Raw genomic sequence first — 12,824 nt, forward strand, 5'->3', positions numbered from 1 at the left:
CAGAGTTGTTCATTCGACACACATAGTGAATTAAGATAACTTATAACATGTAATGGTTATTCAAAATAATACATGATCTTCATTGCAACACTTTTGTTTGACCAGGTATTACCTGAACATTGACATGTTCGGTAAAGACCTGGACCTGGTTCGGCAGCAGTTCCTGTGCCACCTGCAGCGCCACACTGCCACCCTGAAGGGTCACGTGATGTGCCAGATGTTCCTGGACCCACCACTCTGGAAGTCCATGGCCGAATACTGTCGCAACACCTTGAGAGTTGAGCTGGTGAAGGAGTACACCGAGCAATGCGTGGTGGAGTCAGACGTTGTCTAGTTTCAGAAGGTGGAGGGAAATGAGTAGAAGATGAAGGAGCCAGAAAGGAACGAAGACAAGGGTCTAGACAACAAGGAATGGATCACAGTGCAGTCAGATTTAACAATACATAAACAAGTACAGGGAGTGGACATAAAACCATTAAAACATCCTGTAATCCTCTACAATAGGTGTTGTACAAATGTACACATTTTTCAAAATTATAATATTCAATCAATTAGAGGTGTTGATGTAACTTTATGGTCATTTTGAATTACTATTTTATGTTGTAATGCTAAATTGTACAGAATATTATGGACCCCCAATGTGTTTAAAAAGATGGAACTAAATAGGATTATCATCCTTTAGAAGGCGTTGATGAGCCACTGACCGTGAGACCACACCCTCATGCGACAAGGTGTTTTGTTATGTAACACTGTAAACAATAACACAATCTCAAACTCATACTTAAAACCAATCTGAAATGGGCTCCAAGAGCAGTCAGAAACAATTCTTATAGACCATTGATCATTAGGAAAGCACTATTAAGACTGTACATTTTGCGTGTTAATGTGTTTAGGACCAAAACGTTGCTTATGTGACTCAAATCCAGTCGAATTCAACATCACTACAAACTATAGCCTCAAAAATCACTATAGAGTTACATCACCACCATATAAGCATATCTTAAGTTGTATTACAATGATTACAGGGTTGTGTTTAATGTCCTCCCTCTGTATGTCGTATGACAAGGGAAAATGTAACAAGATTGATGAGCTTGAGGAGGCTTTCTCACACCGGTAGCAGTGATGTAACCTAAAACCTAAAAAAAAACATACAACAAGCAAATGCTATTCTTTAAAGAGAAATAATGAAGTACCCTGAGGTGATCTCAAACCTTTCACCTCTGTTCTTTCTGTAAATACGAACCTTCTAAATATGTACACAAACTTGAGTTGGGTTACTAAATCTGCACAACTCTGAAGGCACTTTATTAAAATTACAGACAAGTAGTGTCAACATCAGAATAAAAATAAATAGTTCAGGATCAAATAAGGGTAAGTTTCAGATCCCATCCCTCTAATGTCGATGGGTGCCCTTTAATAACTAGAATTTATTTAGGAACATTACCAACAAATCTCTGCAGAAACAACAAGCAAAGCCTGTTATTGAAATGAATATGCTCAATCACAAAATGGCTGTCAATTTATCCTTAGTTATGGTCAAGCTTATGTCTTTTTATTGTTTCAAAGCTTTTACTGTATATATATGTTACTAATTTAATTTTTTCACCTAAATGCTGCAGTAAGATTTTAACAGAAATGATTAACCTTAATATTATCTTCTGTCTCTTGGGACGACAGATGAAAAATAGCCTTTTGGCTAACTCTGGCACATTTACAGCAATGTTTTATTAATGTGCACTGTCCACCTATCAAATAAACCAATAAATAAATAAACTTCTGAAGCTGTAAGTAATATCTAGGCTTACATTTGGAGATTGCTAGCATAATGCCAAACAAAATGCTAATGCTTTTAAATGTTTAACAGCCTACTGTGCAGTTTATAAATGGCTTCAGCTAATGCAGAGAGAAGAAGTACAATGAAAAATAACTAAGTTAAAATTAACGGGGTTATACATATATTATATGTCTAAACGATTACTAAAATGATCTGATGAACAGCTTTTCACAATGAGTATACAAGCTATGGCTATGTTAGAGCAAATTAAGCTCCAGTTTATTGTCCAGACGTAAATATAATAATGTGGATGATCCCATGGCTGATAGGCAGTTTCCATTATGATAGCTGCATAGCTGTGGGGATGCCGGTGGTCCTCTTCTTTTTTCTAGAACAAAATATTGAACTAACTACTGCATCGCCATGAAATGTGTTATGGACATGAATGGCCCCAGTGAGATCAATCCTTATGACTCTGTTAGTCTACTGACTTTTCGAAAGTTCATAAGATTTTAGTTTAATTTAGCTTAACTTATTCATGTTTGCCTCAGAGTCATTTTTATTGACTTTGGTGATCCTCTTACTTTTTCTTTAGCTCTATCATCAAGTCTACTTTTCCATTTGTCCAATTCTTTTAGTTTATGGTCAAACACCTGCGAACATTCTCATCTGCCTTACTTTTATTTTGTCAATGCTAATCCTGCATGCGAATATGCTAACGTAAAATGGCAATAACGGTAAACATTTAACTTAGAAATACATTTTTTTTATTTTTACATTGATACATTAGCGTTACGCTCGAAGATTGGCTGTTTAAACTAAAGCCTCACAAAGCTGCTTGCACCATCAGACATGCAATTGATACTTATTGTGTGGTTTTATTTGCAGCCAATCAGCTGGCAGCTCACACGGCTAACACTGCCGACAACGGCAAAAGTGCCGACAGAGCTAACGTTAACATTAGAGCTAACAGTAACCAGGGGAGTAGAGCCACCTTGGCTCGGGGAACACCATTATCAGCGGTAACTGCTGTATGAGCGCTGTACGGGCCTTAAAATGTCTTTTTTGAGTTTTCTTTGGGGATTAATTGCTTATTTGGCATTAAAATGGCACCATATTGAGCACACTCCCTTTAAAGGTCACTGTAGAGGGTGTTACACAGGACTAAACATTAGTTTGAGCTAGAACAAAATATCTTGTTGGAAAAATTCTCAGTTTGTACAAAGCTATTTAACCTCGCCTTTGCCTTGACCAGCTTGTATCTTGACTTTAAACCCATCTTCTTTGGGTATGCAATTTTTTAAGTGTGAGGTTGACAATTTTCAGAAGAAAGGTAAATAACTAGTCTAATTCTTCAAAAGTTTAACAAAAGGCAACTGAATGATTAAACAGATTCAATCTTTTAGAATAGTTAATATTTAGGAAGGACCTTAGAGTGTTCATAATCCTCTGAATATTTCACGCTGCAAGACAAAATAGGATGGCAACTATCTCTTTACCCTATTTTGTAACCAAAGAAAGTCACCACTCATTTAAACTGAAGCCCTATAATTTGCTGCCAGGAGTAAAGAGGAGATACAGATTAGAAGGCATAGGGTGTAATTATTTTTAGAGCTAGTTTTTCATGATCGCAGAATATTTTTTGCCTCTTGGAATCATTATTTCGAGCATAACCCAAACTCTGTTCTCATGGTTCTGATTTGGATTTAATTTTTGTAATCAAGGGTCGCCACAAACATTTAATTATTAATGTCTTTTTAGCAGGGTTTACCTACTTAGGCACCCTGGGTTTAATACTTGCAGCTGAGCCCATACCAGCCCAGTTCCTTCCACTATACTTGACCAAGCCAAGGCCTCAGTTTTGTTGTGGCAGTTTGACTAACCACACATGTAATCTCAGGCTCCACAATACCAGCTAAAAGTAAAAAGGTCTATAACTGGATTTTAAGGGTCCCACTTCATGAGGCCTCAAAATTAGATCATTAAATTGTAGTATTTAGCTGTCAGTTGATATTCTGTTTGATTGCTCAAATTCTGGAGTTATCCAAAAAAGATGGAATTACTTTATTACTACTGTAGAGTGTGGTCATTAATAATTCTCTCCTATAATGTCCCTGATACTGTTACTAGTGATAAAGACATTTTACTAGTGGTAGGAAACAGTTCACAATATAGTGACATAGTGACACAATATAGTGACGTTGTGTCAGCTGATGGATCATTACTATTTACCCATCCGCCCCGGTTGCATTGACAGCTGGCTAAGCAAGGTTAGCCAAACTTGCTTCCATTAGCAACATCTCCCCGTTAATCCTAAAGCATTCACCTGTCTGATGGTATATGCATTCCCATCAGTATTTTCTTTGTGTGACCTGGAGTCTCCTCCTGGTTGGAAATGCCCGGACCATGACAGTCTGGTGCAGTGTTAACATCCCAGTTGATGCAGTACTGATTTATCTGTGGATCTTGAGTTCCATCTCTTCAGTCCTTAAGCAAGTCAAGATAGCATTATAGATCAACCTTTGAAACCAGTGCTTAACTTTCAGGTTCATGTCCGTCTTCACCAAGACAAGGACACACTAAGTCCACCTCACTTTGAAAACAATACTCCAAGCCACTCGATTCTCTCTTTTCTTGTTGACAGCTCATTACTCCCAACCCAGAGGGAGCAATCAGTCATTTTGCAGTAGAATACCAAGACTTAATGTGCAGTTGGTAATCGTAGTGGAATTGCCACATAGGAATTTCCCCCATTTCCCTTTTAAATGATCATGAGAAGTTAGTTTGCTAGGTTTTGTTAATTTTGTTGTCATGAAAAAACTAAGCTTGTTTATCTCAATCTGTTTCTTGTAATTTCAAGAAACAAAACAACAATCATCTTTAACCATGTTCATCACTGCCTTCTGTATGAAAAGATGTTCTTATGAGACCCTCTCCCAACCCAAACACTTTTAAGGTTATTGCCTTTTGACTTATTTTTATTTCCTGGAGACTTACTCTCGCCCCAACCACAATATCTAGCAGCTTAATCCCAACCCTTAATAAAGCCTAAACTTAAACCAAGTCCTCACCCTCACGTGTAACAATTTATGTTACGTGGGCATGCATTTTCTCCTCATGAGGATGCACTACTAGTTGGTATAGTTAACGCTAACCAGCTGAGTTATCTTTGAAACAAACCCCGTACAATTAGCTAGATACTTTCCTCACATTCGAAGACACAGTTAAGTTTCACAAAACCCCTAACCCGAACACAACTTTTCCTTCAGTTTTCCTTCAACACATAAATATACTCATTAAATTATATTTTGTTGTCTTATCCTAATAAAATGTGATACATGTAAATACTGTAACTTTTGCTGGAAAGCCATTGGAGCTAATGAGATGCCAGAAGGAAGAAAACGTTAAAATGTAAATGGCCAGAAAGCATATGATGGCCTCATTCCAGGAAACAAACGGTGGTCAGTCAGGATTTTGTCTCCGAGAACATGTCGACCCGATCAATGATCACCTCATTTTTTATATAAATAAAAGTTTCTATTTTCAATGTTCACCCATGCTGCCACTTCACACTTTGAGTACTATTACAGCATGTGTTGCTCTCTTAAGTCCTGCTATTATCAGCCTCACAGCAGACAAAAGACACATCTGCTATTTGTCCACTAATCTAGTAAATGGCTCAGCTATTTCTGGCCTTTTTCTTTGTAATTTATTGAGTCGGGGGAGAGTGGTCATTGTTTCTAGGCTTTCTTCCCCATCAACAAATCGACAATGCCTTGTAAAGCTTTTATCCATTTAAAGGCCTCAGTATACTTCAAAGAAAGTAGGTTGTACTAGAAAAGTGTTTATAGCTGTTAACAATGGCGACACCTGAAGGCGGGGCCAAAAAGCCTGCATCATAGCATCTCTTTTCAATTAATCTGTCTTTTGTGTGTTTTTGTAAATGGGATGTAATGACTCACATAAATAGCGATACGTTTAACGTCCCTCCTGGTCTCAACATCAGAAAAGGGCTTTCAGACGCTTAAAAAAGTCATTTCTTTAAAGCATACCGAGGCTTTTAAGTTCAGTTGAATTGTAAATCCATGAAATATTTTGTGTACCGACACACTTCTTTTTACCCCCTAGTTGCTAGGGTCATGGCAATCTTAATAAATTGGCCTGGTCAGTTTCAATTTGTGCTGCCATTTTGATTTTTGTCATTTTTTAATTCTAGTACACAAGATAGATCTATTGCTGTTCTCCTTTTGCAGGAGTTGACTCACTCTTCATCACATGTGAAAGAAAGCATCTTTTGGATGCTTTTATTATCAGTTTTTTGACATTCCAAACTATTTTAAATGAATCTGGCAGAGACTCTGCGTTTTGTTTTTGTGTTTCTTTGCCTTATTAATAATCCAAATTGTTAACTGTCATCTATAAATCCTCAATGCACATGCATTACCATACCATAATTCCCTCTTAACACCAGAGCCAAAGGTAATGAGACTCCTTCAAACTTCCGAGGTCTTCGTCTTGAAGTCCTTCACTTATTGAAAACGTTTTTGCCACAGACTTCTGCAGATTGTGATTAATCCAACAGATGTGGTTTGATGAATTTCAGTGATCGTCTTTTTTAACTATTTGAACTCACACAAAAGTTTTTGGGAGAACTGTGGTGAATTATTAGTACTCGGATGCACTTCTGCTTACCCTCCAGAGTTTGTAATTAGACTTTCCATAACTTTCGTGTGGTTGTCTTTGACTGAGCAACGCTTAGGCCAACAGGGGTCTTGGATTAACGCTTTTAAAGTTCTTTTCTAAATTTAAACATTTAAACTCATAGTTTTATTATTTTTTTATAATAATTAAGGAATTTATTTAGTCAATTTAATTTACCTTTCTAAAGGGCAGTTTTGTCTAACATATTCAAGCTACAAGAATGAAAAAAACTTTAGGTATTTATTTGTCAGCATGAAATATTCCGTATTTTGAAATAGCAGTTATTCAGTTTTTTTCTGGTGCTGCATAATATTAAATCAATTTATTTGCAATCTGATTAGACTTAATGTTTGTTAAAAGATGAAGGCTGAAACACACTTCACTGGGGTTTGATTGTTATGTCTTTTAGACTCCTTTGTGGTACATTAACGTGGTTTATCTTTCCATTTTTAGAGGCAGTGGTGCTCCCCTTTCTGCTTAGAGCTACCGAAATGATTGGGGTTTGATTATAATTAGGCACGTAAACGTCATGGTTAGGGTCAAAATATTATGGTTGTGTTAAAAACACGTACTTTGTCAATGTACGGGAACTTTTTTAAACAAAAAGAAAATTTGTAAGGGAATGGGAAACAAATATGCTGTCACTAGTATGCCAACCTCCACACATCCAGGTTTCACAAACTGTACAATACCAATGATCAAAGCTACCGCTGCAATTGTTCCCAAGTGAAGTCATAATTTATATGTTTTATTCAGCATTTGAACAATTCACTTAGCCTTTTTATGGGAGGACAGTCTTAACTGTTTTATTACTGCTTTATAAAGCATATAAACATGATTCATTTATCATTATCAAAATCATTAGTGACAACTTATAACACTGGCCTCCATGGTTAGATAGGGTACCATTTATGAGTGCATTATTTATGCTACCATAGAGCTAACAGGGGTACACATCACCAGCACGTACAATTCTAAAAACAGTGTATGTATTTGATTATGAGGAAAATAAGGTAAGGAAAAAGGCTTCAACATCTCGCTTACAGACCCCAGTAGTGCCACCCAATCCCATTAATCAGGGAAAATACCTTGTGTTTTCACATTTTGAGAGTACTGGATGCATATGCTTACATATTTTGACAATATAGTGCACAATGATACAATATGTTCAGTCAATACACTGGATTTCTTATGCATAATTTTTCTTCACTGGATGTGGAGGCATCTCGGAAGCTCAAATAAGTGCCAATTTTCATGACTGCTAAACTTCCATGTTTATTAATTGGCTCACTAATATTTACAAAAAAGAGCAACATTTTTTTAATTTGCAACACAAGTTTTAGTTGAAAGGTTGGGTTAAATGTTTGTTTTTTGTAGCCCCATAGTACACAAACCAAAATGCAAAGCTAATCTAACCAGTAGTTGAATTTGACGCTGAGTTTAATTATAGATTTTTTGGGGGTTGCTTATAGTACTTTGCTTTAAAAAAGGTATCATCATTGTATACGTTGTATACAAGTGTATAAAATGCTAACACATTGTGCTGCAGACCCTATAGGTATTATAGGGTCAAGCGTTATAATATATGTTTTATTACTAACTGTACAAGCCATTGAGTTAGTGGTTAAAGCAGCATGCACTTTAGTTGTCTTTGGCAATAATAAACATAGCTCACCATTTCCTGTAAAGTAGCATTGAGTTCAGTGAAAAACCCATGTTCTTGTTGCAAATGTTGATGTCCAGAAACAATCATCCAGTGCCATGTGAGATAAGCCTCATGACAGATATTCTCTGTTGGTTTGAAAATGTTTCACCAAAGCTGAACCATTTGACAAAGGACATGTTTGTACATCAGTATACCATTGAAAATAAGATATATTTTAACAACTGTAATTACACAATAAGAGGTTGGAATGGCTGTGTTCTGAGGGAGTAATGTGGGCTTGGTTTAGATTAGCCAAGAGATGAAGAAAAAAAAGTACATTTAGTGTCCTAGTTTTTAAGTACTTCACTTTACGTGAGTAATTCCATTTAGTGAGACTTTTACATTGCAGATGACAAATTGTCTTTTTTTCTCTACTACATTTACTTGACAGGTGTAGTAACAAGTTACTTTAAAGACTAACATTGTTACAAGCAAAATATTAAGAAGATGCACTGCTAGAGATTAAACTAGCTAGTGTGATGATAGAAATGTTTAGGCTTCAAATATTTTATTTTAATATGCACCTGGTGATGCAAATCTTTATCTCTGTACATTTAATCTTTCTCTGTGCTTTATTTGTAGTGATTGCTTTATCATGGCTTGATTGGTAATGCCTTGGACCTCCAAAAGGGGGAACATGAACAAACCTTCCTTATTTGTTGTATTTTAAGTAAAGACAAGTGAAGCGTCCGTGTCTTTTTGCATTACTCTTGTTTCCGTTCTATCTGGAGTCAACTGAGAATATGTAGGCCTATCAGTATTGCGTGTGTGCCTTAAAAAATGGTTCAACTCTTCTAGTATAGCTCAGCAAAAAGACTGGAGGAAACGGCAAGCCTGGTTCTGTTCTTTTGTGCAGTGTCGGTTATTTCTGTACAGCCACAATAATTGGTGAAACGGGTCATAAAACGGTTTGGATGGTATCACGGATCAGAATCAGATCAGAGATCGGAAAAGGAAAAAAGACAGCAAAATATAACTTTTAGAGATTAGGGTTTTTTGCTGCTGATACTACTTGGCAATCCTTGATGATCCATTACATTACTTGTTTATTATTATTATTATTATTACATGTCCTTTAGCTGACGCTATTATCCAACCATATTGGCAGACACATATTTCCTTGTTGTAAACCTTAGTGTAAACAAGTCATAATTCCTCTCTAATATACATGTATGTTGTTGTTAAAACATCTCCTTCAAATCTATTCAAAGTTTCCCACATACATTTTATGAGATTACATGTGAACACATCACAATAACGTTATAACTTACCTTTGTCCACTACTGACTTTTTTCTTTGAGCATAGCCTGAACGCACCACGATGTCACTCAACAGAACCTTTGTCCGTTGACTGTTAGCTAAGCTTCCAACTTTACCGACTCTTCAGTCAATTTACACACGGATTGGTCTTTCACTGTGTAACATTATGAGAGATCGGCCTCTACAGCAGCATGAATACCAATGTCCCAAAAGCATATTTTAAGGAATCACACTGTGATGGTTAAACTTTCATTAATCAGTGTTTTTTGTTCAAATTGAACAATTAAGTTACAAAATGTTAATCAGTAAGATTTAGTGGTGCTGGTGAGGTTGAAGACAAATTTAAGTTTTGTTTTTTTTCATTTTGGCCTGTTTCCATTTCCTCGTCAAAAATCTAATGATGACCTCTGATATTAGATTTCTTTTAAATTGGCATTTCTCAATGCAGTATAGCTCTACTCAAATATACAATATAGGTCGTAGGTTTTTTCCACTACTGCTTATTCATTCTGTGCATACCTAACATAGTTTTCATTTCTAGTTTGATATGGAAGTATTTTTGAAGCACAACACTTGAATTGTCCAGTCGCATGTAGCATTTTTAGGAAATATTCGCCTGAGCATATCAATACATTTGAAGTCACAGAGACAACTGTGCTGTCCTATTAAGCTTCACAAAGCTGCAAGATGGCTGTAGACACTACCGACTACCAGCGACAACAAACTATAAGCCATTGTTAATGAAAGCAGGTGATGTGAAGCTACAAAACTGATGCCCAACTATTATTTGTTAAATTTAGACACTTGAGTCACCATAGCCTATGTATAGTAGTAGTAGCTAGTATAGTTTTCTAATTGCCTTGCATTGAAGAATTCCTATACTCGTGTGGGAACAAATCTGTCTCCCTACCTTCACTACACACTTTGTCATTTTGAAGAAAATTATTGTACGTCTCCCCTGATTTATTACCTAACTAGACAGAGTTTATGGTATCAGTCACTAGTTTTAAGGCTACCTCAGTGCGACACCATTTCATTACTCAATTAGGCTTCCGTCATTAGAGTAAACTAAATGATAAAGCCGGGTATGACTCAGGGCATGGCTTCAAAGGAAAGATTGATACGCACCTCGGAAACTAAGTATCAATATGGGCTACTCCTGCAACCCAAAAATCCAATTTGGAGTCTCATGTTACGTTTAAAAGACTTCAATGATTGTATTTTTTTAAAGGCTTTGGTAATGTACCTTACCATACAACCTCTCCAGCTATTTTTATTAGTTTAATTGCATTTCAGTCGCATAATGATGACGAATAGATGGACACACATGTTCTCGTAGCAATGCCTGTCAGACGCGAATGAGCCAATATACATATTTTTTATTCATCGCTTTCTCCAACAACTCAGAATCTTTTCATGGCTCTGTAATGTGGAGCTTTCCAGGTAAGTAATGGTTGGGCAAGTGAGAATCTAAATTTCTGAGAAAGAGCCATAACAAGGTGGTCTACAGACATCAGTTCTCTTGCCTGTGTGGCCTCAGGGTTAATGGGCCTAAGATAGTTGGCCTTGCCCGTAAGTGGCAGGTGAGTGAGGCTGTGGGTGAGGCAGAGTAAGGGCCCGGTGTTTGGAGGCTGATACGATTGGGGGGGGCAAAAGGACCCTACTTCTCACTTGATTTGGCAACGGAAAAGTCCCAAACTCAGGTCTTAATAACAGTACAAACCAATGAGGGCCGTCACAATTGGTACATCCACTTCTCATACACAGTCTTGTCAGTGTTGTTTGGGGCAAAGAGGAGCGGTGTAACCTAATAACCCAGAGGCGCTGCAGGAATCGGCTTGAGTCTCACCGGTGGTTATAACTAGTAATTGGGTGGCAAAAAAAGACAGATTCAATTAAGGGAATGAAAGTTATAAAGATATGTGGAATAGGGAAAAATATTTCCTGCACATTTTGATTCAGCTCGACAATCAATGCCAAACACGTTCTATTCGGTCTGTGTTTTCTTTGCATGTCTTTGCAGCGGTTGACCCCGGCTTATTCACTTCAGTTAACTTAGGCTGCTGGGTGTAGGATTTTGCCTGTAGCTGGGGCTCCATGAATTTCAACCGACCTAACTTTTACGCATTTCCAAGGAGTCAATGGTTTTGAGCGCTAAGCCTCACGAGAATAGCGCCACTCTGCCATTGCAACTTAAAAGTGTATGTTTTTGGCACAACTAACGATGTTAAGCAATGGCCGGGCAATTTCAAGGCACCACGTAGTGGCTCAGTGGGGACTGCAAGCAAATCCGGACCATGTTGCCCCATGGTAGCCGGACTGAGATAATAGGAAGATGCTTTAAGAGCTCATACCTAAGGATACTCATAACTAAAAGAATGTTGACATTTTTCCTTATACAGAAAAAAGAGGATCACTAAGGCTGTTTAAGCCTAGACAAAACAAAAATGATATCCAGAAATCTCTAGACCATGGCAAAGAAAGATTCCTGAGATTCCAGCGGAGGGGGAATTTGCTGTTGAGCTTAGCTAATCGCTCGCTCTGGGCAGTGAAAGACTCAATTGGTTGTATGAGGACATCCAGATAAACATTTAGGAGTTCGAGTGGTGATGTGAGTACGTTATTCTGTGCCCGACTAACTCTGAAGTTGACATTGTCAATGAGTACACAAAGATTATTTTGGGAAAGGAGCATTTATGCGGTAGTGTGGACACAGATCAGTCTGACTGTCACCATTGACAAGTCTCTCTCAAATCTCCCTGTAATCATCATTTTATGCTTTTTTTTACTGCAGAATTTTCACAATTTGTTAAACTGGGAAGATTTAAATAAGCCAGCTATTATGCAGCCATGCTCTTACATGGAGTATTTTAACATCATATGCGAATAGCATTGTCTGTTATTGAGGCTATATCATTATTACATCACATTATTACAATACATGTCATTTAGCTGACGCTTTTACCCAAAACGACTTACAATAAGTGCATTTCAAAAACAATTATGTGTTTTAATGTTGTATTTGTGTTCGAAAAAACAATAAAAACCAACTCTTGTGGTGTAATAGGAACACAGCCATCCCATGGGTGGAAGATTCCAGGTGCAAGACCTGGCAAGAGTGTGTTGGTTGTTTGCCAGACCACAAATATGATATAATATGATAAATCAAAAAATTGTCGTTTGTCTTATCATTTATATTATGTTTGATTCGTACACCCAAGCGAGAGTTGTGTTTGGGATCTCGGGAGTAAGTCCGACTCGTTTCCGGTGGGGGTGAGCCTCCGCCAGTGTTGCGCCTTGTCAGCAATCTTGTTTGTGGTTTTCATGGACAGGATGTCAACGCGTAGTCGGTGGGAGGAGGGAGCAGATTATGTGGTCCTGATG

The 12,824-nt window shown here is 37.4% G+C and overlaps 1 protein-coding gene across 2 annotated transcripts in view; it reads left to right on the forward strand.

Moving 5' to 3' along the window:
• The window catches only part of nat16 (N-acetyltransferase 16), a 30,454-nt gene extending 21,584 nt beyond the window's left edge, over positions 1 to 8,870 (forward strand). For both annotated transcript variants that reach the window (XM_040180454.2, XM_040180453.2), the window contains one exon: positions 106 to 8,870. In XM_040180454.2, coding sequence (XP_040036388.1) covers positions 106 to 334 — 229 coding nt within the window. In that variant the 3' untranslated portion in view covers positions 335 to 8,870. The remainder of the gene's footprint in view (positions 1 to 105) is intronic.
• The last annotated feature ends 3,954 nt before the right edge of the window (positions 8,871 to 12,824 follow it).

Source organism: Gasterosteus aculeatus, chromosome 7, assembly GCF_964276395.1.
Source record: "Gasterosteus aculeatus chromosome 7, fGasAcu3.hap1.1, whole genome shotgun sequence".
NCBI lineage: Eukaryota > Metazoa > Chordata > Actinopteri > Perciformes > Gasterosteidae > Gasterosteus > Gasterosteus aculeatus.